This window comes from Phocoena sinus, chromosome X (genome assembly GCF_008692025.1).
Source record: "Phocoena sinus isolate mPhoSin1 chromosome X, mPhoSin1.pri, whole genome shotgun sequence".
Classification (NCBI taxonomy): domain Eukaryota; kingdom Metazoa; phylum Chordata; class Mammalia; order Artiodactyla; family Phocoenidae; genus Phocoena; species Phocoena sinus.
The window spans coordinates 33225147-33252330 of record NC_045784.1 but is presented as its reverse complement, the minus strand read 5'-3'; the positions used below and the strand labels follow the sequence as shown (position 1 = coordinate 33252330).

The 27184-nt window shown below is 39.9% G+C and overlaps 2 protein-coding genes across 2 annotated transcripts in view; both read right to left on the bottom strand.

Annotated features, from left to right (window-relative positions):
* The window catches only part of PRRG1 (proline rich and Gla domain 1), a 62784-nt gene that overhangs the window by 23487 nt on the left and 12113 nt on the right, over nt 1–27184 (bottom strand). Inside the window, exon 2 of the mRNA XM_032620678.1 lies at nt 20757–20917. Coding sequence (XP_032476569.1) covers nt 20757–20917 — 161 coding nt within the window. The remainder of the gene's footprint in view (nt 1–20756; nt 20918–27184) is intronic.
* LOC116747977 (ferritin heavy chain-like) lies at nt 28–20830 on the bottom strand. The gene is made up of 2 exons (XM_032620679.1): nt 20757–20830; nt 28–798 (listed from the first exon to the last, which is right to left on the bottom strand). The coding sequence occupies exons 1-2, from the start codon at nt 20765–20767 to the stop codon at nt 162–164; spliced, it is 648 nt and encodes a 215-aa protein (XP_032476570.1). The 5' UTR covers nt 20768–20830; the 3' UTR covers nt 28–161.

The following is a 27184-nucleotide window of genomic DNA, read 5'->3' as shown; positions in this document are numbered from 1 at the left end:
ACTTAAGTGATAAAGTCCAGGAAAAGAGAGTCCTGCACTTGTTGCAAAAAAAAAAAAAAAAAATCGAATTTCTTCTGCAAGGGCACTATTGCCGTGTACATGGCAGGCACGGTGACCAGCACTCTGGTCACCCCGTGGCTCTGGGGAAGTCCAGTCCACGCTCAGTTCTTGTCACTGTCGTCCAGGGTGAGCTTGTCAAAGAGGGACCCTGCCAGGTCAACGTCCGGGGCCCCCATCATGCTCAGGGTGGTGACATGACCCTCCAGCTCGCTGACGAACGCCACCTGCTGGCGGAGGTAGTGAGTTGCCAGGAAGTGGCGCAGGTGGGGGTCGCTCATGTCGGTGGCCAGCTGGTGCAGGTGGAGCAGGCTCTGGTTCACGAGCTTCTCCAGGAACAAGGCGGACTTCATGGCCTTGAGGCCACTCTTCCACTCGTCAATGTCTGGCTTCCTGATGTTTTGGAAATGGAGGCGGCCCCCGCGCTGGTTCTGCAGGCCCATCAGGCCCTGGGCCCGCCCGCTGTGCTCGTGGGAGCGGCGCAGGAAGAACTGGGTGAAGTGCTTCAAGGCCACGTCATCGCGGTCGAGGTAAAAGGCTGCGGCCAGGCACACGAAGGAGGCGTGGAGCTCCAGGGTGAAATGGCTGTTGACAGCGGCCTCGCAGTCGGGGTGGTAGTTCTGGCGCACCTGCGAGGGCGGCGAGGGCGGCGCGGGCAGCGTGGCAAGTGTGAAGGTGAAGCCGCGGGGCCTGCGGTAGCTGCCTCGGAGCGCTCCCATGTGGTCGAAGAGGGCGGCCGCTCTGGGATGGACGGAAAGAGCGGCCCATTACCCGGGTTTGGGAGGGGGGAAAGGAGGTTCCGGTTCCGTTACGGGGGGGGGGGGGGGGGGGGGGGGCGGGGGGAGGGGGATTGGGAGGGTCGATGTGCACGGAGGGCGGGGCACGAAAGCTGTGTTCCAGGTTTCATCCAGGCCTGGGTGAGGCAGGCCGACTGCGCTGAGCACCTGGCATCTATTAATCTTTAAATTTTGCAATAATATTTCTGTCTTCCAAGGACTTTCTCTTGTTCTCTAATTGCTCCTTCTTATAGCACCCTGCTCTCATTTTATAAACCCACTATCTTCCTTAAAATTCTGAGAATATGAATTTATTCTGTTTCCTGTATTGTATTTGCTTTTTCTGCAGAAATAGTTGTGTCTGTTCATCATGATCTTCTCTTTTACTTTCCTCAATGTCTGGCAAGCCTTTTTGTTCATTTAAACTTAGGAAGAAAGGACTCATTTGATTAGCCTCGGTAATTAGCACGGATAAGCTCTAGAGTTCGGACATCCATTTCACTTATAGTCTCCTCCTTGGAATGGGAGGGCAGAGCGTGTCAATTATTCAGTGGCCTCCTTTGCGGGAACATGGCATGGAGCTTTCAGGTAGGCTAGAGACCCTCACTGTTGCCAAAAGAAAGATGTAATTTCTCACATCAGAAGACAAATGTTTTTCCCTTCGAGGTAGCTGTGTCCTGATGTTTCCCTTCTGTGCAGGTCTACAGGTATCTTAAGCTCATTCACTGTCTTTGGAGTGCAGTTTTGGGAGATTAAAGGTGGTCAAATGGCACAGGTGCTTATGCCCAATGGAAGCAGGGGTGGGGGAGGCTCAGGGCAGGATGAAACATGTACCGTTCACAGATTAGGTCTTTCATCTCACTGCTGACCTAGGACTCTGTACAATGCTTCAGTTTTGGTGACTGTTCCTGAAGTGTGTCTGAATGGCCTCAGTTTTCTACCACAGATGTTTCAAATTCTCTGAATTAACTAATTTGACTGTATCTGCCATTTCCTATCTTCCAAGAATTCCTCATATTTCTGGTGTGCTAATGATACCCTTTAGGGTATGTGGGGTGTGTGTGTGTGTGTGTGTGCGTGTGCGTGCATGCGTGCGTGTAGATGTTTTTGGTGTGTTTAACCACTACCATGATTCAATTATCATTTTTTAAAAATTTCTAAAACTGTAAATTTTCTGAATAGGTAATATAGTCACATGGTTCAAAGCCACACTGGTCTCCTTTCTGCAGGCAACCAGTATGGTATTACTTCTTAAAAATCGGGAGGAGAAAAGGAAAAGAGGAAGAAATAATACTCATGAAACAGAAGAGAAGAAACTTTTAAATATATTCTTTAGAAGCACATTCTTCTCAAGTACACATAGAATATTTACCAAGATAAATCATATTCTGGGCCATAACCAAGTCTCAATAAATTTCAAAGGATTCAAATCACACACGATTAAAAAAGAAAAAAACATGTAAAATCAAAAATCTAACCATCGCCCTTAAGGAACAAGAAAAAGAAGAGCAATAAACACCCAAATCAAGCATAAGTCAGGAACAATCAAGAAAGGAAAATTCAGTGAAATAGAAAATAAACAAAAAATAGAGAAAGTAAATAAAACCAAACACAGACTCTTTAGGATTAAAGAAATTTCTAGACTGATCAGGAAAGAAGAGAGAAGGCAAATTACCAATATCAAGAATGAGGGAGAAAACATTACTACAGATTATGGAAAGGGAACAGTATTGCTGTGATTAGTCATGGCAATGACTAGACTAGACCAGAATCATGATTAGACTATGATTCACCTCTAGCACCTGGGTATGTTATTACTCCCCCAAATTGGGGTTCTCTTAGCAAGGAAGAAGGGGGTAATAATGGTTCTTAGATCAACTATCTGCCACATAGACTGCAACTTAGAATACATTAATTCAGGCAATTACTTTCTTTTCTCACCAAGAATGTTGGTGGTAGGACAATTCAGACCAAACTGCAATGAGCACAGGATTTCTAGTATAATGGAAATGAGTAATACAACAGGTGGTGGAGTGGAAAAAGCAAAGAGAATGGCATATACTGGAACAAAGTATCTCTTTACAGTAAGTTGAAGAGACATTACAATTCTTAGTAAATAATTATTTATCTCAGTTTCGTCTAAAGTTTACCCTGGATACTTTTTCTTTTTGTTTTTTGAAGTATAGATTTACAGTGTTGTGTTAAGTTTCTGGATTTTAATATTTTAAAATACAAAACAGCAAAATGGAACAGTTTTAATGAAAAACTAATATAAATTCTAGATTTGTGGGGAAATTCTAGATTTGTGGGGAATTATTGTTCTTACTACTTTATCTCATTTTAGTTATTAGTATGTACCTGGATCTTTATAAGGTAATCCGTCTTTCAAAGTAATAAAAATGAATCTCTATAGAATTGAAAAGTTTCACTAACTTTAAATAGAATTCTTTATCATCTCTTCTACCTCTTCAGACATTACTCTAGAATTATAATGAAACCTCATCAGTTTATTTAGCTTAAAGACAGCTCCCTTGAAAATGATCTCACCATTAAACCAAACAAGTTCAAAACTGTCCAAGAGTTCAGGTTGCCACTTCTCAGATAGTAACAGGAAATTTCAGCCAACCTCTCTATTCTTGCCCAGTTGGCCCTATTATATTGCAAGTTCTATTAGGTTTTCTTTTTCTTTTCTTCCTGCCTTGTGCTCCAACTATGTCAGCTACATGGTATGATGCTCCGGAGTACTTGATTAGGAATCAAAAGCCACGAGTTCCAACTCCAGTCAGAAATCAGGCGCATCATTAGTCTTTTTAGCACTCACAATATTGGTCTACAGATGCAAAGAATGTCACCTGCTTTGCCTGTTCTAATGCATTTTAAAACAGTAAAAATAGAAATACAGCTAAGAGTATGAACCAGCCACCAGTTTTTCCATTTCGATCATATCTGGGCTTGAATAAGCATATTGTGATGTGCCTTTACTAATGGCCTAAAAAGAACTGGCATAAGAAGCCTAGAGGTAAACTGTTCCACTGTGAAACCCCAGCATAACCATCACCCATTAAATTAGGAGGGAACTGTGTTCAACACAGAGGGAGGGGAGGGCAGGGCGGGGAGACCTGGGTCCTACTTGGGGCTGGACCAATCAATATCTTGCTGTGGGGAAATGAGCAAACTGACAACTTCTCTGAGGCTGTTATTTCCTTCTTTGCGAAATGAAGGGCGTGACCTATTTGGTTTTCCTGGACCCTATCAGTTATAACAATGACTGGAGCCTATTCCATGAGTCCTTTCTTCAATAATAGAATGGAAAGAAAAATCAGGCTTTAGTCTATTCATGATGAGCAGTGATTGGTATCAAATATTAGCTTTGGGAATGGGGTAATATTTTAACATTCAGATAGTAATGCTATGCTAAGTTATGACAGTGCAACCCTCTGAAGCATACAATTCAAGAAAAGGCGGAGCCCTCTTTGCTCTGCAGGTGGCTGTCTGTGCACTAGGGGAAGAGATGCCCTGTTTCAGCTTGATGGTACTTAAGACCTGTGGCTGACAATATAGGGCTATTGCAAAGTTCTAATTTCCTTTGCCACGGATTTTACTGTACCTTGCAAGTGGCTAAACTGAATCTTTTTTTTAATCAATAGTCACTTTATTTATTTATTTATTACATCTTTATTGGAGTATAATTGCTTTACAGTGGTGTGTTAGTTTCTGCTGTATAACAAAGTGAATCAGCTATACATATAACATATATCCCCCCATATCGTCTCCCTCTTGTGTCTCCCTCCCACCCTCCCTATCCCACTAAACTGAATCTTATTTTTACAGTTGCTGATATTCCAACCATGAGAACCATGGTCAGAAGTCTTGCCTTGGGGGAGCTGCACCCTAACACTAGAGGAACTGTGCCCTAACGCTGGGGGAAAGGACCAGTTACCACCCCCAGTATTGAATCAGCAGCCACCCACTGTAACAGAAATTGATTTACAGTAGTGGCCCCATCCAGATGGGGATCTCTGAGGAGTGCGCAGGGGTGGTGATTGGCTGCTGTATTTTACCAAATATACCATGGATTGAAAAGCACACTTTTTTTCTGTATTAAAAAAGAAAAAAACATGCTTTCAAACACATGTCATTGATTGTAAGCTGCAGCACCTCAATTTCACAGAAGTTAAAATGTGAATAAATGATCAGAGAATTGATGAAATATGGTAAAACATATTGGGTTTTGTCATCCACTTGCCTTAGTATATTTATCAAAGTAGCTACTTTTTAAAATTATTCATAATTGTTCAAACTTTTTGGTAATTTATTTGTGGCCCTAATGGTCCACAGTATTATGCATAAATATGGAAAACATTAATTTAAAAAAAACTGGCATTTTCTGTTGGATATTGTATCATTTTACAACACTTCAGCCTCATCCTAGAATGGGTGGTTTCTGACTGTTTTCTTCTTTCTTTTACTTCTTTGGAGAGAGAGGTTTAATGTATTAGGCTAAGGAATATAATTCCTTGGGTAACAGGTAAACCCCTGTTCTCTGAATTCATAGCTAACCTCCTCCTAGCATGCCATGGGAGGCATGTGACACCATCTTTCAGATGAAATAATAGGTGCGTTAAACATTTACCAAGCAAAGTTGCTGATTTAGGGTTCTACTCAAATCCCAGCTTGAATGTGAAAGTTTCATTCTCATCAATTCCACTGACTGAACGCCACTCACTATTGGATAGCATGAGCCGTTTCTAACAGTGACAGTACTGCCTAGCAAGCAATCAGGCACTCCAAAGCAGTGGCATGGTGGCTGACGGGGCCACTAGGATCACCACTGCACATGCTAGGTTGGTTGGTCACACTTTCATAAATTCAACGTTACTGTTTAGACCCTAAGACCCTGAACTACTAAGGGGAGCTCTAAGAAAGCCACATGTAGGGTACTTGCAAGAGGAGAACACTAACAACCATTCCCCAAGTGGACATCTGCTTAAGCAGTGGAATGGCCGATGTGCCCCAACTCCTGCCCCCTGTGCCCACAGGGTGGATATGAGGAAAAGCAAGGTGGGGAACAGGGTCAGCAATAGAGCAGACTACTTCCAAGGATTACAATGAGGGTGTAAGTACTTCCCATAAGTTAGGTGGATACTGTGCAAAACTCGAGCTATGTTGCTGCTACTCTGCCCCAGAGGGCTGTTTGCCAGGCAGACGGCCTCAACAACGAGGAAGTGAGGTGTGCATACCAGGATAGGAGGCAGCTGGGGAAGGGTGCAAAAGAGGCCGGTGCAGAGTCATGAGTCCTATTTTTGGAACTGTGTTGTGGGGAGGCTTCTTCTAGGAGCCCTTGAAGAACACTGTGCATCTCCCACCCAACTTATAATTAGGCCCACCAAAGAATTAGCGACAGCCAAGAGGGGGTGACAGCAATACCAGTTAAGTTAGAGACATCTGTCCCCTTTCCGCTTCCTTCTCCCAGGTCCTCAAAATACCAGAGGAGAGAGAAATGGGAAGGGGCAAGGGTTAAAGAGGAGATCATGACCGTTTCCTTCCTCCACGATCTTCAGGTCAAGGCCTAGCAGAAGCTGAAGGAGCAGAGGAGGAAAAGGTGAGCACCTAAAGCGAATCCAACACTCAACTTTCAAGTGGAAGAGAATGGATAGGAATTTTTATGTCCCAAAGTGCCTAGAAAGGTAAGAGATTTGCCTGTCTTCAAGGAATAAGAGTCTACACTGTCAAACTAGAGTGGTCATGCAAGGCAGGGTCTTTTCAGACACCTGATTCATCACTTATGTGACCTTAAACTCTGGTGTGATATTCCCATGGAACCCTTGAATTTCTACCAGCTCTATTAGGAGAACTCCTTCTGGGCAAACTAATTCTAATGAGTATTGATGAGCTCTGAAATTCCACGTGTGTCTTGAGGGTAATCAGGGGGTAAATAGCAGCATATTTGGAGGTTAAACAGGGCATCACTAACTGGACATTGCTGCCTAAGATACGCAGAGTTACATTAAGTCTATGGTGCAGATGATTCTACAAATGACCAAAAAAATGGACCCCTCAGCCCCACCAGCACCCAGTCTCTGAGGGGAGGTCTGAAAAAAGATTAACTGGCATTAAGACAGGAAACGTGCTGAGGTAACTTCAGGTCAAGGTTAACAGACTGCTGGCGTGGGCAGGAGAGACCCACACTGGAGCAAGTCCACTGCTTTGTTAATATGCAGGCTGAAACCCTCCAAATTAAGTTACTACCATAACCTGAAAAGAATAACTGAAACTACATAGGATTTATAATCTACAAAAGGGCCCAACTGCCAGAGAATAAAATTCACCACAAATTTAAAAACAACGTCGACAATATAATCAATAAAAACTTACCTTAAATGATCATATAATGGACAACATGCTGTCAGACCTTCCCGATCTTTCTGGCAGCTCAGAATACCAATTCCACAAAATAACAGACTTTGGTCCTGTTTAACTTACTCTCAAGAGATCCCAAAGGAAACAGTGACAGGGCTTCCCTGGTGACGCAGTGGTTGAGAGTCCGCCTGCCGATGCAGGGGACGCGGGCTCGTGCCCCGGTCTGGGAAGATCCCACATGCCGCGGAGCGGCTGGGCCCGTGAGCCATGGCCGCTGAGCCTGCGCGTCCGGAGCCTGTGCTCCGCAACGGGAGAGGCCACAACGGTGGAAGGCCCGCGTACCGCAAAAAAAAAAAAAAAAAAAAAAAAGAAAAGAAAAGAAACAGTGACAAAGCCCATGGGAGCCCCAGGAAAGACCCCTTGTGGCTGAAAGGGAACTTCATATTTGGCTCCTCCAAGAGGGTCTGGGATGGGTCCAGGGAAGGTGTGGAAAGATTTGGATGGAAATGCATAGAGTATGACTGGGAGACAGCCACACTGGTGCCCCCTGTTTGGCCCCTATATGTCTATGCCCAGGCTCGACTCTACCTTCCTAAATTCCCTCAGCTCTCAAAGGGCAAAGCTCTGAATCAGTAGCTCAAGGGCCATCAGTGGATCATGAGAAGCTAAGTGAAATAGGAGTTCCCCTAACAATGTCAAAGAATCCAAGTTTCTGCCTGCAGGTGTGACGAGTAATCTCCAGGGAACTAGTGACCAACTGTTAAATACCTCAGACACTGAGCACTTCTTGTTAATCACCATCTTCACCCAAAAGTGTCTACATGCTACGTACGTCCTGCCGTGGGCTCTGAATTCAGAGATCCCCTATGTAGCTTTTGTAGCATATCCTAGTATGAAGGAGCACTGCATATCTGTTTCTTCAATTTCTCTTTTAATAATTTCCACACAAGACAAATTTAAGGCAACACTTTGGAATGAGAGGTATTATCCAAAAAGGAATAGCTGGACTTAGACTAAAATCCTTGGACCCAGTTTCTAAATTTCAGACACAGCTTGGGGGAGGAGTGGAGCATGGAGTGCACAGGGCATGGGACAGCCCCAGACAGGACAATCGTCCGCACCCCCACAAATACTACCCGCTGCAAAGCTTTCTGAGTATTCCAACTAAGCAGTTTTAGTTAAACCATTTGCTTTACAATCTAACAAAATGTAATCTGCTGATCACTTACATTAGAATCCCCAGGACTGCTCATTAAAGCAGATTCCCTGGCCCTATGGAGACCTGTGGACCCTGGGCTGTGTATTCTTAAAATAAATTTTTTTCTAATTTTGGAATAATTTTAGATTTACAGCAAAATCGCAAAGATAGTACAGAGCATCCCTCTGTACCCCTCACCCAGTATCCCCTCATGTTAGCATCTTACATTAGGATGGCACATTTGTTATAATTAATTAACTAATATTGGTCCATTACTATTAACAATGGATTTGGATTTCACTGGTTTTCCCACTAATGACCTTTTTGTTCCAGAATCCAATCCACATTGCACTTAATCGTCATATATCTTTAGTCTCATCTGTTCTGTGACAGTTTCTCAGTCTCTTCTTCTTTTTCATGACCTTGACAGTTATGAGGGGTCAGGTATTTTGTAGAATATATCTCAATTTGGATGTCTTTGGTAATTTTCTCATAATTCCATTGGGGTAATTGCTTTGGGGGGAAAATATCACAGAGGCGAAGTCCCTTCTCATAACATGCTATACATGACTTATCACTGGTTATGCTAACTTTGATCACCCTGTCAAGGTAGTGGTTTGCCAGCTTTCTCCACTGGCAAAGTAAGTGGAGAAGTAAGGTATTTCCCTCCACTTTCCATACTCTAATCTTTGGAAGCAGATCATTAAGACCAAGCAACCCTCAAGAGAGGCAGAGAATTAAGTTCTGCCTCCTGGAGAGGGGGGTGTTTACATACACAGTTTGGAATTCTTGTGTACTGTAGATTTGTCTCTTCTCACCTATTTATTCATTTATTTATATCATTATGGACTCAAGCATTTATTATATGCTTTAGGTTATAATCCAATACTACATCACTTATTTTGTTATTCAAATTGTTCCGCCTTTGGCCGCTGAGAACTCCTTCAGATTGGCTCCTGTGCCTCTTGGACATGCTCTCATTTGCTCTTTGAGTACTTCCTTACTTTCTGTTACTACAGTACACTTCAGCTCATCTTGTATTCTCCCTGCTCCAGCCCTCGAATCAGCCATTTCCCCCAAAGAGTCCTGATTTATTTTGCTGTGGTATAGTATGAGAGACTCAGATCTGGGCATTGAGGGGGACTGTGCAGTTTCGAGAAGCAACCAAGCCGATTCTTAATGCACTCTCAAGTTTGAGGACAGCCATTTTGGAAAGTCAAGCACAAATAAACTAGAAATAATTTGTCAAGAAAAGTTCCGAAATAGTTGTTTTAAAGAATTACTACTATTTTGTTCATGTTAGTTCAAGATTAAAACTTCCAAAATGCAAAGTACCCTGGGGGACCTGTAGAGAGGAAAAGAGAGAAAACAATGGTAGAGATCGAATAATGATTCTGAAATAAAGTGATTATAATTCAGCACCTAAAAATTAGGATAAAATATATTTATCAAAGGCGTTCTCTGTGCCAGGCACTAAGCTAAGCGCACAGCTCCAAACCTAATGCTGAGGGTGTAATTTCTCCTTTTTTAAAGGTACAGAAATTGAGGCCTAGAAAGGTGAAATGTTTGCACAAAGCAATACAGTCAGTAGGTGGCAGAGCTGAGACACCAAATCAGGTCCATGTGATCTTCCAAGCAGAGGATTTGTGCAGGGCATTCTGTTAAGTACCGCTTATGTGAGTATACAGGCTGTTTCTCCCAGATCTCAAATGTCAGGAGGGAGGGTCAGCTTATTCACTGTTGTATGTCCTGTGTCTGTTATACAGTAGGCACTCAGCAGGTAACATCCGAATAAATCTGACCAAATGTCTACATTGGTGAAGAGGAGGACCATGAGGTATAACACATTTTCTTCTATTGTATCTTATAATTAGACTTATGTTCCAAATTAGGTAAGAAATTACCAAAAAAGAATTCTTACTGAAAGCATACTTCTAACTTCACACAGTTCAAATGTGGGGATGATGAAAATTAAGTATGAGTAAAACTGTCCTGAGTGATAAATTTTAGTAAACAAAAAGAAAGTTAGTATGTACTCTAAGACTAGAAAGCAAAAGTCAATAATTTTCTTCACTGCCTGGATTAATCAAGTGAACTTCAAAGATGATACTATGTTATTCAAATGCTTCTTAATACAGAGCAGATCCTTCTTAACAAATAACAAACAATATTCTGAAATAGATGTTCTGAAATAGATCAAGGATCAGAATACCATTTCTATTACACTTACTAGACCAAAATCCCCTGATTACACCTTTTTGTAAATGGTATGGTTTCAATGGCATAAGCAAACTCAGATGACAGGCCGTAAACCATAAAGAAGGAAAGGAACCTAACACCAACATAATAAAAAATACGTTTTAAATTAAGTCCACATCTATCAGCTAACTCAGATCACTACTTCCTATGAATTAAATGTACTTCATAATATGCCAATCCATTCGTTCATTCCTTCATCAAATATTTATTTAATTCCCATTATGTGCCAGCACTGTCTCAGATGCTAAAGACCACAGCTATGAACAAAACAGAAGAGAAACACTGCTGTCACAGAGCTAACAGTTCTGGGGGGAGAGCACCGATAAACAAATACAACAAATAGATGTCAAATGGTGGTAAGTGCTGAAAAGAAAACTAATTCCCAGAAGGGGCAAGAGGTTGCAACTTAAAGTAGGATACTTCCTCACTGAGAAAGTGAACTTGACGGGGAGTGATGAGGGAGCTCAGAAACATCCATGTGGAATAGGAAAGAGCAAGTGCCAGAGCCCTGAGGCAGGACACGTGCTATGTGTGTGTAAGGAGCCACAAGGAATCCACAGAAAAGTGATTAAGGGGTGACGTGTCATAGGAGATGAGATAAAGACGTACCTGCAGCCACAGTGGATGTGTGGAGGGGAGAGGGATGAGGACTGATCGTTTAGTGCCTTGTGGGTGATTCTGAGCACTTGGATGTGTACTGAGGAAGACAGGAAGCCGTTACAGAGAAGACACTTTAAAGGATCATTCTAGCCTGCTCTTTTGAGAATGACCTATGAGGAGGGGGCCAAGAAATCATATGAATGACAGAGTGATGGTGGCTTGGATGTAAAGTGGTAACAAGTAGAGAGGCTGAGAGGTGGCTCTATTCTGAATATACTTTCATGTAAGAACCAACACTGTTGGCAGATGGAGTGGGGATATGAAAAAGGGAGAAGAGTCAGGGATGGCAACAAGGTTTGGGGCTTAGCAAAGAGATGGATGGATGCGTTACTACTGCATACTGAGATCAGAAAGGCTGTGGCAGAAGCAGATTTGGAGGGAAGGGACACAAATTTGTCTACGTAGAAATGTATCCAATTCCAAGAGGAGATGTTGAGTAGGCAGTTAGTCACCCAGGTCTGCAGTTCAAGGTAACCCTCCAGGATATAAATTTGGGAGTTATTAGCATTTCAAGCCACAAACTAGGAAAGCTCACCAGGGGAGTGAGTACAGACAGAGCAGAGTTTCAAGAAATGAGCTGATTGCTGAAGGGAGATGTAGGGTGAAGAGAGTTTTTTTTCCTAAGAGGTGTCTAGGCTAATGAGAATGATTCTATAGAGAGGAAGAGGTGATGCTGGAGAGGGCGGAGAATTGCTTGAGCAATTGCTGAAAGAGTTTCTTCTATTTGCTTCAAAGATTGCTGAAATGCAGCATCCTGTCTCTGAGGGCAGGAAAGGATACAGAGAAGCACTGACATGCATAAGGGCCAGAGAGGGAAGCAAGGGAAGCAATAAAAACATCATCATTCACCTTGAAAGCAATAAAAGAGGTCGGTAAGGTAGTAAGGTATACGATTAACACATAAAAATCAATAGCCTACAAAACACATACCTGACAATGGATTTGTATATAGAATACACAGAAAACTCTCAAAACTCAAAAATACAAGAAAACAAACAATCCAATTAGAAAATAACCAAAAGACAGGAAAGGGGACTTCCCTGGTGGCGCAGTGGTTGAGAGTCCGCCTGCCGATGCAGGGGACACGGGTTCGTGCCCCGGTCTGGGAAGATCCCACATGCCGCGGAGCGGCTGGGCCCGTGAGCCATGGCCGCTGAGCCTGCGCGTCCGGAGCCTGTGCTCCGCAACGGGAGAGGCCTCAACAGTGAGAGGCCCGCGTACCGCAAAAAAAAAAAAAAAAAAAAAAAAAAAAAAGGAAAGGAGATTTCACAGAAGAGAATATATAAATGGAAAATAAGCACATGAAAAGATGTTCGACATTACTGGCCATTAAGGAAATGGAAATTAAAACCACAATGTGGTATCACTACACGTCTATCAGAATGACTACAAAAGGAAACACAGTAACAGCACCAAGTGCTGGCAAGTATGAAGAGAAACTGGATCACTCAAACACTGCTGGTGGGAATTTAAAACAGTAATTTATACAATGACAACTTAGTCTGTCAGTATCCTAAAGAACTATACATATACTTAGCATACAACAATTATACCCCAGAGAAATAAAAACTTATGTTCACACAAAAACCTGTACACAAATATTCATAGCAGCTTTATTTAAAATAGCCCCAAACTGGAAACAACCCAGATGTCCCTCAACGAGTGAATGGTTAAACAAACTGTGATACATCCATACCATGGAATACTACTCAGCAATAAAAAAGAATGAACTATTGATATACACACAACTTGAGTGAACTCAAGAGCATTATGTTGAGTGTAAACAGGCAATATTAAAAGGTTTCTATTTAAAAGGTTCCATATATATGATTCCATTTATATAACATTCTTGCAATGACAGAATTACAGAGGTGGGGAACAGATTAGTGATTACCACAGGTTAGGGATGGTGGTGGTGTGGGGGGGTGCGACTATTAAGGGAGATTTTGTACAAATGAAAGAATTCTGCATCTTAACTGTAGTGGTGGTTACAGGAGTCTACACAAGTGATAAAATGGCACAGAACTATACACACGGATTGTACCAATGTCAGTTTCCTGGTTTTGATACTGTACTACAATTATGTAAGATGTAATGACTGAGGGAAACTGGGTAGAGGCTACATGGAACCTCTCTGTATTATCTTTGCAATTTTCTGAGAATCTATAAGTATCTCAAAAGTTTTTAAAAATCTAATGCATCCTTGTAAGTATAACTTGGACCACAGGATTTCTCAGAACTCAAGTCAAAATAAATATATGGTTTATTAATTTTAAAAAATCAATAACCTAGAGTTAGGTTATATCAATAACCTAGATTTAAAAAATCAATAACATGAGTGTTAATAGCAGCTTCATTTGTAATAACCCCACACAGGAAACAACCCAAATGTCCATATCCATATAATGATATACTACTCAGCAATAAAAATGAATAACTATTGATATGTGCACTATGGACATCTGAACATAACCATGCAGAGTAAAAGAAGTCAGACAAAACGGTGTATAATGTATGATTTCACTTACAGAAAACTCTAGAAAATATAAACTAATCTACAGTGACAGAAGTCAGATGAATCATTGCCTTGGGGTGCTCTTGATCATGGGGAGAGGTGGGAAGGAGGAATTACAATGGGGCAAGAAGGACCTTTTGGGAATGATGAATCTGTTCACTATCTTGACTGTGGTAATGGTTTCATAGGTGTATGCATATGTTAAAACTTACCAAGTTGTATACTTTATATATGTGTGGTTAATTGTATGTCAATTATAACTCAATAAGGTTTAAAAAAATCAATAGCTTACACATTCACAAATAATAACCAATCAGAATATATCATGGAAAAGAACCCATGTACAGTAGCAACAAAGAAATAGTTAGGAACCAACCTAAGAACTGTGCAAAACTTATATGATGAAAACAATAAAACATTCCTGAAAGAGAGAAATACTGATTTCAACAAATAGAAAGAAATCTCTTCTTGTAGAGGGTGATTTAATATCTTAAAGATGTTAGTTCTCCCTAAATTAATTTACAAACTGAAAGAAATCCCAATAAAAATACTGACAAATGATTTTTTTCTGTGCTAGAAAAATTAATACTGAAATTTATATAGAAAAATAGGCATGTAAGAATAGCTCACAAAACACTGAAAAAGAAGAGCTTATAAGGAGAACTAGTTCTAATTTATACTAAGTATACTAAAAATCTTCTATAAATAAAACAGTGTGGCACTGGCATTTGAGCAGAAGGATGGACCAATGGACCAGAATATAAAATCCTGAAATTGACTAGGCACATACTGAAATTAGGTATATGATAAAGGGTAATTAAATCACTGGGGCAAAGAAGGATTTCATTATAAATTGTGTTTGGACAACTGGATAGCTATGTGAAAAAAATCAGATCCATAACTCACACCACACCCAAGAATAAACTGTAAGTGAATCAGAGATCTAAATGTAAAAACTCAAATATGTTAGAAGAAATTCGGTGAATTCCTCTATAGCCAGGGCATGAGAGGATGGTTTTCTACTATGATTAAAAATCTGGATTTAATAAAATATTTAATTTATGGCTACAATGAAAATGAAAAAAAAACTGCATGATAAAAATCCATAAGCAAAGTCAAAATATAAATGACAACTGTAAGCAAATATTTGAAATATATCACCAATAAAAGCTATAGTTATCTCTAATATACTTATTAAAAATTCAGGGAAAAAAAGACCATAAATCTGATACAAAAATGGGCAAAAGGCAAAGACAATTCACAAGACAGATATAAAAATGGCCCATAAACACATGGCAAAATACACAACTTCACTCATAAGAGCAATGTAAATTGAAACAACACCAAGATACCACGTCACACCCAAAAGATTGAAAAGAATGTCAACGCTTTTAAAATACACTCTGCTGGTCAGACTGTGAGGAAATAGGCACTCTCAAATATCTGGTGGGAATGTAAAATAGCACAAGCTTTACAGAGGGTACTCTGGCAATATCTAACAAAAGTACATATGCATCAATCCTTGATGAGCAATCCACTTCTAAGAATTTACCCTGAAGATATACTTCCAATAATGCAAAATTATTTACTACAGCATTATCTGTAATTGCAAAAATACTGAAAACTACTTAATGCCTAAATACAGTAGACTGGTTGAATAAACTGTGACACATCCTTACTAGGAAGTACTATACAGATTTTTAAAAATAGGATAATCTCTGTGAATACATATGGAGTGACTTCCAGAATGGATAGATGGATGGATGAATATAAATGTTTTCTCCCTCCTTATTACGATATGGGTATTAAAATTCTGAAACCACTGTATGTGTGTTGTAGAACTGGGCAAATGAGTTAATATATTGATGTTACTGAAAGTCAGGGAAGAATATCTACAAAGAATATCTACATCGCACCTACAAATACAGAATAGGGAAAACAAAGAAGAACCCTGAGGGGTATTGGAATCGGAGATCAGCAGGATGAATATGCAAGTCCATACACCACACACATGCACATACACACATTTATGTGCATACATGTGTAATTATTTTCCTAGCTCTGTTGCTGGAAGGCCCAGAAGCAATGATACTCTGATAGCAATGAGAACACTCTAGCTCCCAGATCTTGGTTTCTAAATATTATTCCTAACTGTAAGTAAGAAAGGCTCCTCAGAGAAACAGCCAATTCCAAGACTGGGGCAGAGAAAGTACAAGATTATCCTGGACACCTTGTTGGGCCAAAAAGTAAAAAAGTGCTAGAAAAACTGATAGGGACATGTCAAAGAGACAGAGAAGCCAGTTTGAAGAAACTTCCATTAACCAAATTTGAGACATTTTGATCAAAACACTGACAGTTGGGCTTTCCTGGTGGCGCAGTGGTTGAGAGTCTGCCTGCCGATGCAGGGGACACGGGTTCATGCCCCGGTCTGGGAAGATCCCACATGCCGCGGAGCGGCTGGGCCCGTGAGCCATGGCCACTGAGCCTGCGCGTCCGGAGCCTGTGCTCCGCAACGGGAGAGGCCACAACAGCGAGAGGCCTGCGTACCGAAAAAAAAACAAAAAACAAAAAACACTGACAGCAATGAATTATAACTCACTGAATAAAATGATCTATGAAAGATAGATAAAGGGAAAGTTCCTGCCCATAGTGGAATGCCAACTAACAAACGTACACAGAATGATTGAGTCAGAAATCCACCATTTAGCGTTATATTAAACTAGAATTTAATTGATTCAGTCAAGAACTATCAACAGCAGACATTAAAACTAGAGGGTAAGGTTGGAACTCATTTGAAAATACAAAATAAGGGAAACAACACACAAAAAAGCTGTGGACTGATTGCACTCAAGATCAACTCTAGGAACGAGTGGAAGGAGAAATTCTACTGAAAAGGAAAAATAAAGTTGATTTCTACTTGTATCTCACAAATCTTAGGACTTTTAATAAACCCGTTATACATATTGCTATGATAATCTGAACTTAAACTTAGCTGAGAGGGGAAATGTATGTGAGAGCAAAATGCCATGTAAGGTGGGCAGAAATCATGTCTGACTAATGTGTACGATCCACAGCCAGTGTATATTTACAAAGTTTATTTAAGTCCTGACATATTCCATAGTTCAATCTCAAAGTATTATATACTTCATGTAGTATGCTGTAAGAATGCTGTTTGATGACTGTAAAAATACTAGTACCTGGAGAAAAGCCTAATGACATTTAAATATGCTTGTTTTTAATAATGTTCTGGATTCAGAAGGGAAATTCAGGCTCAAAATTCTATATGCAATAAAAAGATTACACACTAAAAAAACCCCACAAAAACTAGTAGGTAGAAGTTTGGTGGAGAACAGAATATTTACACAGTCTCAAATATCTTCCCACTAAAGTTCTTACCATTCCTTTAAAGGAGAATGATAAAGCAGGATGAAAAGCCATTAGCTTTACAAAAACCACAGCAGAATATCTAAAATTTGTATTTTTTGGAAAATTACAATATCAAAAACTAAGTTCCATTTAAGTACATGAGCTAGTTTTTTATTAAAATCTGCATGCTACAAAGCACCATTTATACTATAATCCTATTGTTCTTATTAAAAATTTATACTAAAAATAGGCTAGAATGATAAATACCAAAAGTATAAAACTGATGGTGCTAAGAATTCAAGTGATTTTATTCATTTTATGTTTTACTACATTTTCAATTTCTCTACAATGAACATATATTAAGAAGAAGAAAAAATGTGTAAAAAAAACCCTGCAAGAAGTAAGCAGATACAGAAGAAAAAGCTGGAAAGAAATTAAAAAGCCAACAGTGCTTTGTGATTGCATAATGGCATCATGGGTGATATATTCTTTTCCCTGTTTTTAACTGTGGGACTTAAGATTTAAAAGCCATGATGCTCACAACTTATCACTTTATAAACTGATTTTACCTTTGCTGTGCACCATGGAATCTAGCAATGCTGCCTCTCTGATAATCTCTCCTTGAACTCCTTCCTCTTACGCCCTGGATCCTTCTCTACCTAACAAGGGAACAAATCCTCTTTCTTTAAAACTTCTGCATCCACTGCTCCTGAGATTATTTGATGTCCCTTTATCACATCTGACATCACTTGTTTCGCATGTAGTGTTATTTTCATGGTTAGCGTACAGGAATGGATCTTTATATAATGGCAACCACTGGTAATGTCATTTCCTACCATAAAGCAGTTCCAGAGAATGTATACCACTGCCTTGTGCTTTCTCATCCCTGTTCTCCTTGCATAGCAATTGGTCTAGAGTAAGGAGAGATGAAGAGGTATCTTGTCAGAGTGGGCAGGGGAGTTCTGATATGTCTCTTCTTTTGTAGAACTAAAACGTTTTATTATTTTTTATAACATCTTTATTGGAGTATACTTGCTTTACAATGGTGTGTTAGTTTCCGCTTTATAACAAAGTGAATCAGCTATAGGTAATACACATATCTATCCCCATATCTCCTCCCTCTTGTGCCTCCCTCCCACCCCTCTAGGTGGTCACAAAGCACTGAGCTGATCCCACTGTGCTATGTGGCTGCTTCCCACTAGCTATCTATTTTACATTTGGTAGTGTATATATGTCAGTGCCACTCTCTCACTTCGTCCCAGCTTACCCTTTCCCCTCCCTGAGTCCTCAAGTCCATTCTCTACATCTCAGTCTTTATTCCTGTCCTACTCCTAGGTTCTTCAGAACCATTTTTTTTTAGATTCCATATATATGTGTTAGCATACGGTATTTGTTTTTCTCTTTCTGACTTACTTCACTCTGTACGACAGACTCCAGGTCCATCCAACTCACTACAAATAACTCAATTTTGTTTCTTTTTATGGCTGAGTAATATTCCATTGTATATATGTGCCACATCTTCTTTATCCATTCATCTGTCGATGGACATTTAGGTTGCTTCCATGTCCTGGCTATTGTAAATAGAGCTGCAATGAACACTGTGGTACATGACTCTTTTTGAGTTATGGTTTTCTCAGGGTATATGCCCAGTAGTGGGATGGCTGGGTCGTAGGGTAGTTCTATTTTTAGTTTTTAAGGAACCTCCATACTGTTCTCCATAGTGGCTGTATCAATTTACATTCCCACCAACAGGGCAAGAGGGCTCCCTTTTCTACACACCCTCTCTAGCGTTTATTGTTTGTAGATTTTTTGATGATGGCCATTCGGACTGGTGTGAGGTGATAACTCATTGTAGTTTTGATTTGCATTTCTCTAATGATTAGTAATGCTGAGAATCCCTTCATGTGTTTGTTGGCAATCTGTATATCTTCTTTGGAGAAATGTCTGTTTAGGTCTTCTGCCCGTTTTTGGATTGGGCTGTTTGTTTTTTTGATACTGAGCTGCATGAGCTCCTTGTAAATTTTGGACATTAATCCTCTGTCAGTTGCTTCGTTTGCAAATATTTTCTCCCATTCTGAGGGCTGTCTTTTTGTCGTTTATGGTTTCCTTTGCTGTGCAAAAGCTTTTTAAGTTTCATTAGGTCCCATTTATTTATTTTTGTTTTTGTTTCCATTTCTCTAGGAGGTGAGTCAAAAAGGATCTTGCTGTGATTTATGTCATAGAGTGTTCTGCCTATGTTTTCCTCTAAGAGTTTTATGGTGTCTGGCCTTACATTTAGGTCTTTAATCCATTTAGAGTTTATTTTCGTGTACCATGTTAGGGAGTGTTCCAGTTTCATTCTTCTACCTGTAGCTGTCCAGTTTTCCCAGCACCACTTATTGAAGAGACTGTCTTTTCTCCATTGTATATCCTTGCCTCCTTCATCATAGATTAGCTGACCATAGGTGCGTGGGTTTATCTCTGGGCTTTCTATCCTGTTCCATTGATCTATATTTCTGTTTTGTGCCAGTACCATACTGTCTTGATTACTGTAGCTTCGTAGTATAGTGTCAAGTCCAGGAGCCTGATTCCTCCATCTCCATTTTTCTTTCTCAAGATTGCTTTGGCTGTTCGGGGTCTTTTGTGTTTCCATACAAATTGTGAGTTTTTTTGTTCTAGTTCTGTGAAAAATGCCATTGGTAGTTTGATAGGGATTGCACTGAATCTGTAGATTGCTTTGGGTAGTATAGTCAATTTCACAATGTTGATTTTTCCATTCCAAGAACATGGTATGTCTCCCCATCTGTTTGTATCATTTTTAATTTCTTTCATTAGTGTCTTATAGTTTTCTGCATACAGGTCTTTTATTCAACATAGTTTTTTAAGTTTTAGCCACAGCAATCAGAGAAGAAAAAGAAATAAAAGGAATCCAAATCGGAAAAGAAGTAGTAAAGGTGTCACTGTTTGCAGATGACATGATACTATACATAGAGAATCCTAAAGAGGCTACCAGAAAACTACTAGAGCTAATCAATGAATGTGGTAAAGTAGCAGGATACAAAATTAATGCACAGAAATCTCTTGCATTCCTATACACTAATGATGAACAATCTGAAAGAGAAATTAAGGAAACACTCCCATTTACCATTGCAACAGAAAGAATAAAATACCTAGGAATAAACCTACCTAAGGAGTAAAACATTTTAAAACAGCATCACTATCCGTCAGCTTCCTCTGCACTTTCTCCCAGATGAAGCACGGTATGGTCATAATGGTATCTATAACTTTCCCGAACAAAGCCTTGTGTAAATCATGCTTCCCCCTTGCTCAGATGATCGATCTCAACTCAGCAGGGTCCTATGGCAATGGAGCCCTCAAAGACAGACCAGCACACAGGGAAGTGAAACTAGACCTCTGACCCGCAGAGTCGGGTGGCTTAGTTAGAGGCCCCGTTCAGAGTTAGTTCTTTGGGAGGGTAGTTTTTAAATGATAGCAATGCACACAATTTGGGAATGCAGGTTTCAAATATACATCACAAAGGTAGGCAAATCTGTTAACATTTTAAAAAGATTGCCGATATACTTACAGTTTTTTCATTATTTTCAAAAGCTTCTCTTGCTTCTTCAAATGTGCAGACTTCTTCTTTGCATTCACGTTCAATATTGCCCTGCCTTATCTCTTCAAAAAGTCCATTAGCTCTTGGGTAGCGTTTTAATACTGAATTGGCTTTTTCTCCTGTGAGGAAAACTAAAAAGAGATATAATAATAAGTATAAAACTGTAATTTAAAAAAATGTGGAAAGTTAACAAACAAGATGAAATCTGCTGGATACTCTTTAGAAAACATAGCCAACACCCTAAACCTCTTTCTCTAGGTCAGCAAAGTGACATTCAGCTCTCAACCACCAATCTGCTGTCTTCCTCGTCACGTGAGTGTGTCCTTTCAGTAGCAGTTGCCCTGGGCAGGGACAACGACATGATTAACGATGTTATATCCAGAGTTTAGCACATTCCTGCCAACCATGGGTGTTTAAATATAGCAATAATGATACCAGTACTTGTGCTCATTACTGTAAGAGGATGCCCCCAGGCGTTCTGCTGTTGGACAACAGCAATGAGATCAAAATCCAGTCTGTGGACTATCAGTCTTTGTCCCCCTAACTAAAAAAAAAAAAAAAATTCCAATTGACCTAATAGAAACCCGGAGAACACTTACTTGTACGAAAGGAAGAGTTGACAAAATAATATCAAGAAATTAAGACAAATCTGGCCATAATTCATTCCAAGGGATATTAGTAATAATTTTGTTCTAAATGCACTTAAATATATTTTGACACTTTAATATATTTAACCCCACTTCAATGTCCTTCAGAAAAAGAAAATTGTTCTGCATGACTTACAGGGGCATTTCGTGTAAACATTCAAAATGCACATTTATGATACCCAGTAAAAGAAGGCAATGGTTATATGCATACTCATGGGGAATTATTTTTTTTTTACGTACAGATTCATTTTAAACTATACTTCAATTACATTTTTCTAAAACTGTCCTGCTTGTTTGGAGAGATAAATAGAATGCTACCAGAATTTAATCTTTGCTAATGCAAAGAAATTACAAAATGCCCTCATCTTAAAGACCTCTGACATGAGAGAAGGCACATTACAGATCCTTCAAGATGTATTTAAAAAAAAAAAAAAGTCTACATTTTGCAAAAAAACATTTTGAAGTAAAATGAAAACCGGTAAATGCTTTTAAAAATAGCCACAATAGCAATGAATTTAAGGTTTACCTCGTTTTAGAAATGTGTATTTCACTTCATAGAAGATATGGATTCATTACTTAGGATTCTTTTTTTTTTTTTTTTTTTTTGCTGTACATGGGCCTCTCACTGTTGTGGCCTCTCCCGCTGCAGAGCACAGGCTCCGGACGCGCAGGCTCAGTGGCCATGGCTCACGGGCCCAGCCGCTCCGCAGCACGCGGGATCCTCCCAGACCGGGGCACGAACCCGCGTCCCCTGCGTCGGCAGGCGGACCCTCAACCACTGCGCCACCAGGGAAGCCCACTTAGGATTCTTTAAAGTATCCAAATTGATACCAATTAGATGGCTACACTGAAAACTACAGTAGGCCTTCCATAAGTGTTTCCTTCCTTCTGTACTTCAGAAGGGTAATAACCATCGATAAAAATTAATCACACAGTCATAAAATATCATTAGAAGAAATCTTAAAAAATAAAAAAATAAAAGGATGCTATTGAGTGGGAGAGTAATAGTAGAATTTTCTATCAGTGCTTTTCACAGTTTAGCAGCATCAGAATCCCATGCTGGACTTATCACACATATTGCTGGGCCGACCTCCCAGAGCCTCTGATTTCATAGGTCTCGGGTAGGGCCAAGAAGCTACATTTCTAGTAAGATCCCAGGTAACACTGGTGCTGCTGGTCCCACTCCCACAGTTTGAAACCACTACTCAAATGGGAGCTCCTTAGAAAACTAGTTCTGAGGAAGGTGTTTATGGAATGCTGGGATTAACAAATTTAAAAAAGATCTTTTACTGCATGACTTTTCAGGACCCTTAATATGCATTTAATATATATTTTAAATCTCCAGAAAATGAACATGACACAGGCATGTGTCATATTTGACTGTGGAGCCCCTTTTTAAGGAACATTTCACTGAATTAACAACTTCCTAGCCATTGGTTTTACTTATGCCATGACAAACAATTCTCTTCCATATAATAGGCCAACTAATTCATGAAGACAGTAACTGATTTCTCTTGAGGCTTCTCTTTTCTAGGATAAACATGTCTAGTTCCTTCATCTGTTGGTCATATAAAATAGGAGTCTCCGTACCGTCTTTACCTCATGAAATATTGTATTCTACACTCAGTGTGGTCTGACAAGTAAAACACTGATCAGGGCTACTGGCTTCCTTGTTTCTAAACACAACAGATATGTCAATAAAGTCTAACGCATCTTTGGCTTTTGGGACAGTTTTCTTGAAAATAAGCCAATCAGTAATAATGTATTTTAAGCTTTTAAGAGGAAAAAAGAAACCTAAATTCTCCTAGGAGAAAATGTTATATACACTATCTCCATAAAGGGGTGAAGGAAAGCAGCTAACTCTTGAAACCAGAAAGCAGGCTAATTCAGAAGGCTAAGCAACTATAAGGTAATATAGCAAGACACAGCCCTTCTTATTCCAGCCTAATCAAATTACCAAGAGCATTCCACAAACACCTTCTGTGTATTTTCTTGTACTGGGAGGCAACATGATATAATACAGAGAACTCTAGATGGAATAAGCTGGCAAGCAGATTTTATCTCACCTGCCAAATGTGCTCAATTAGAAGATACCACCTAGAGTAAGAGTCTGACCAGTAGGAAAGATATTGTTACAGATTAGTTCCGTCTGCCATATATTAGGGAATAGGAAGTTGTGGCAGAGTATTTGCTGTTCCTCATCAAGGTAATTTGGAAATCTCATGGGTGATACCAGAATTGGGATTCTTTCTATGTGGAAACAAAATAAAGAGAAAGGTGGCAGCTTGGACCTATAGGATAAGATCAGACTATTTCTTCCTAAAACACTGGGCAGTTTCCACAATGCTAGGGCTTGTGTTTGGACTTAATGTTTGAAACTAAAGTTGATTACTTCCCTCTACCTCCTTCTCATCAAAATGTGTGAGTTGGGCTTCCCTGGTGGCGCAGTGGTTGAGAGTCCACCTGCCGATGCAGGGGACGCGGGTTCGTGCCCTGGTCCGGGAAGATCCCACATGTCGCGGAGTGGCTGGGCCCGTGAGCCATGGCTGCTGAGCCTGCGCGTCCAGAGCCTGTGCTCCGCAATGGGAGAGGCCACAACAGTGAGAGGCCCGTGTACCGCAAAAAAAAAAAAAAAAAAAAAAGGTGTGGGTTACCCCACAGCTGTCCAGAATCATGTGTATGCCTTCATCAGAGATTACACGATGTGGCAAGTATACAGACTGTAAATTTACTTTGAGAACACAACACTAAGGTATTAATCAAACATGTTCTTTTCTCATTAAAGGACATAAAGAAAAACCTAAGCTGTTTTCTTTAGATTCAGTTAGGAAACACCCTTACTAAAGAAAATATTTAAACTCTAAGTCTGGTAAACACATAAACGACCACAAAATAAGTATATTAATTCAAAAAACATAACTGCTTTTTCATAATTTCAAAATAAATAGCTCTCACCCATGCTTTCTCTTCAAAACAAAAGAATAAAGATAAATGAAATAAGATAGGTTCTCAAGTAACTCTCTAAATTACTGCCTTAAACCGAAATATGTAGTCATGTTATATATTTTTAATGCATTGCAGCATACTAAAACTGACATTTTAATGCCAAAAATCTTTATCTAGGCAAAATCATGTCCATATATTTGCTGAAAAACAGCAGATGGTAAGGCCTGAAAATTAACAGCCCACATGGAAAATCTCTACTCCACTTATCTAATCCGTTCTCTAATCTTGGGTCTGGATTCATTGAAACAGTCATTATTTAAAGTTGCAAATGTTTACATTTTTCTTCTAAGTGAACAAAATTCCTTCTTTAGGACATATTTACTGAACACAGACTATGTACAATGAGATCATGACAAGTCACAAAGATGAGTAGGAGACTGCCTTTGACCTCAGGGTTCTTCAGTGCAAGAGATAATGAAGATAAAAGAGATACAAAAACAGCTCTAACACAAGATGAACAAGGTAGATGCTCTTTGAGGTCAGCAGGCAGGCGTACTTCTACTGGGTAGGTGTGTTTCGGGATGGGAGAGGGACCTGGAGAAGGGCAAGTAAAAAGTATATTTGGGCTGGCCTTTTAAAAATTGGCAGGATTGGGGCATGCAAAGATGGTGAGGAAAGACATCCTAAGAAGACAAAATAGTGAGTGAGGGCCTGAAATCGAATAAACCTATGGCCATAAATGAGGAATATGAGCTGGTCAGTAGGGCCAGAGTACACGATTCAAAAGAGGAAGAGAGGGAGATGAAACCGGAAAGGGGCCTGATAGCCATGTCATGGAGGCATTTAATGTTAGCCTAAGATATTTAAACTATTCGACAGCATTCAAGAGTTTAAACCGATACTTCGTGGAGAATAACCTAGAAAAATGTATAAGTACAACAGATTTGGGGGTAGGATGAAGAGAAAATGGAGGGATAAAGGCAGGAAAAAGGCTACTTACAACAGACCAGGTTAAGAAATAATGAGATCATGCATTAGAATGGTGGCAATAGGAAGGGAAAGAAAGGGACAGATGTGAAATATGGGTGATCTCTTTGGCCACTACACCCATCATGTACCTTATTCCTCAGTCAAACCAAATCTTACCATCCTTCATATAGGTTCTTTTATGCCTCCATAATTCTGTACCTAATATTTCCTCTGCCTAGCAAACTCCTATTCCATTCAGGTATAAAATCCTCTAAAAACCTTCCCCAGATTGTACTCCCCACTTCGTTAGACAAGAGCTGCTATAGACTCTCAGTATTTACGTATACTTCAATTATAGCAATTAACTAAACTATATTGTAATTTTATTAAAATTTTTGGTATGCCTATCTGGTTCCCCCTCAAGACTTGAGGGCAGGGCCCATGTATTATTAATATTTTGATCCAACATCTGTCTTTCATAATACCTAGTAAAGACCTTGGTACAGTACATGATTCAATAAGCGTGGAATAAAGGAAAAGGCAGAATGGGAGAAACTTGATATCTGAATGACTAGAAGCTGGGAAGCCATGGACCATGCCTCTAATTATGAGGCAGCATCGCAAACTTAATATATGATTATGAAATCAATACATTTACTGCAAAGTTTCTAGGGAGACAGCACTTGAATATCCTTTTGCAAGAGAAACTACCTTTTGAAATTTGTACAGTACTTCTGTTTGGGCTCTGCTTGGAGCACGTTTTTTGTTGTTCTGAAAGAACCATTGATTTGCCGTAATACTTATGTAGAGGGAGAATAGCTGGACAACTACTGTTGTGGGAAGAGGGCACAGCCAGATGCTTCTTGGCTTGGCAAGGAACTAGCACCTTGGCTCTCCAGGGTGCTGCAGTGAATTCATGAAGAATGTGCAGGATATTTTACATTTTTGGAGAAATGCATTGATACTTAACATCTGTTGGACACCACACAAACTATGAGCTTAAGGTAATTCACAGTTTCATTATTAGATAGTTCTACATTCCTTTCCTTTGTGAAACTGGATTTTCGGCTACGATTTAAAAAAAAAGTGCTGTGTTTGACAAGAAGTGAGGTTTGAGAAGTGCGGTGCCCAACAGGTACACACATCCAATTAGTAAGTAACTGCATGGCTATTTAAGATAGAAATATCGAAACAAAGCAAGTCACATGAGTTTTTTTGGTTTCCTAGTGCATTTATAAAAGTTACGTTTACACTATACTATAGACTATTAAGTATGCAATAGCATTATGTCTTTAAAAAGCAATGTGCATACCTTAATTAGAAAATACTTTATTGCTAAAAATGCTAACTATTACCTGACAACACAGGGTTGTCACAAATCTTCAATTTGTAAAAAAACACAATATTTGCAAAGTGCAATAAAAGGAGGTATGCCTCGGGCTTCCCTGGTGACGCAGTGGTTGAAAGTCTGCCTGCCGATGCAGGGGATGCAGGTTCGTGCCCCGGTCTGGGAAGATCCCACATGCCGCAGAGCGGCTGGGCCCGTGAGTCATGGCCGCCGAGCCCGTGCGTCCGGAGCCTGTGCTCTGCAACAGGAGAGGCCACAGCAGTGACAGGCCCGCATACCGCAAAAAAAAAAAAAAAAAAAAAAAGGAGGTATGTCTGTATTATTTTTTCAAATGGCTACCAAGCTGTCAGGATATAAATACCTATTAAGTTGTTTGGACCTAATTACTTAATAAATGGAACTATTAGGCATTTCTTTTGGCCTACGGCTGCTGTGAAAAAGTCTCTGCAATAACTAAGGGCACCTTAAACTCAGAAAGTTTGGGAACC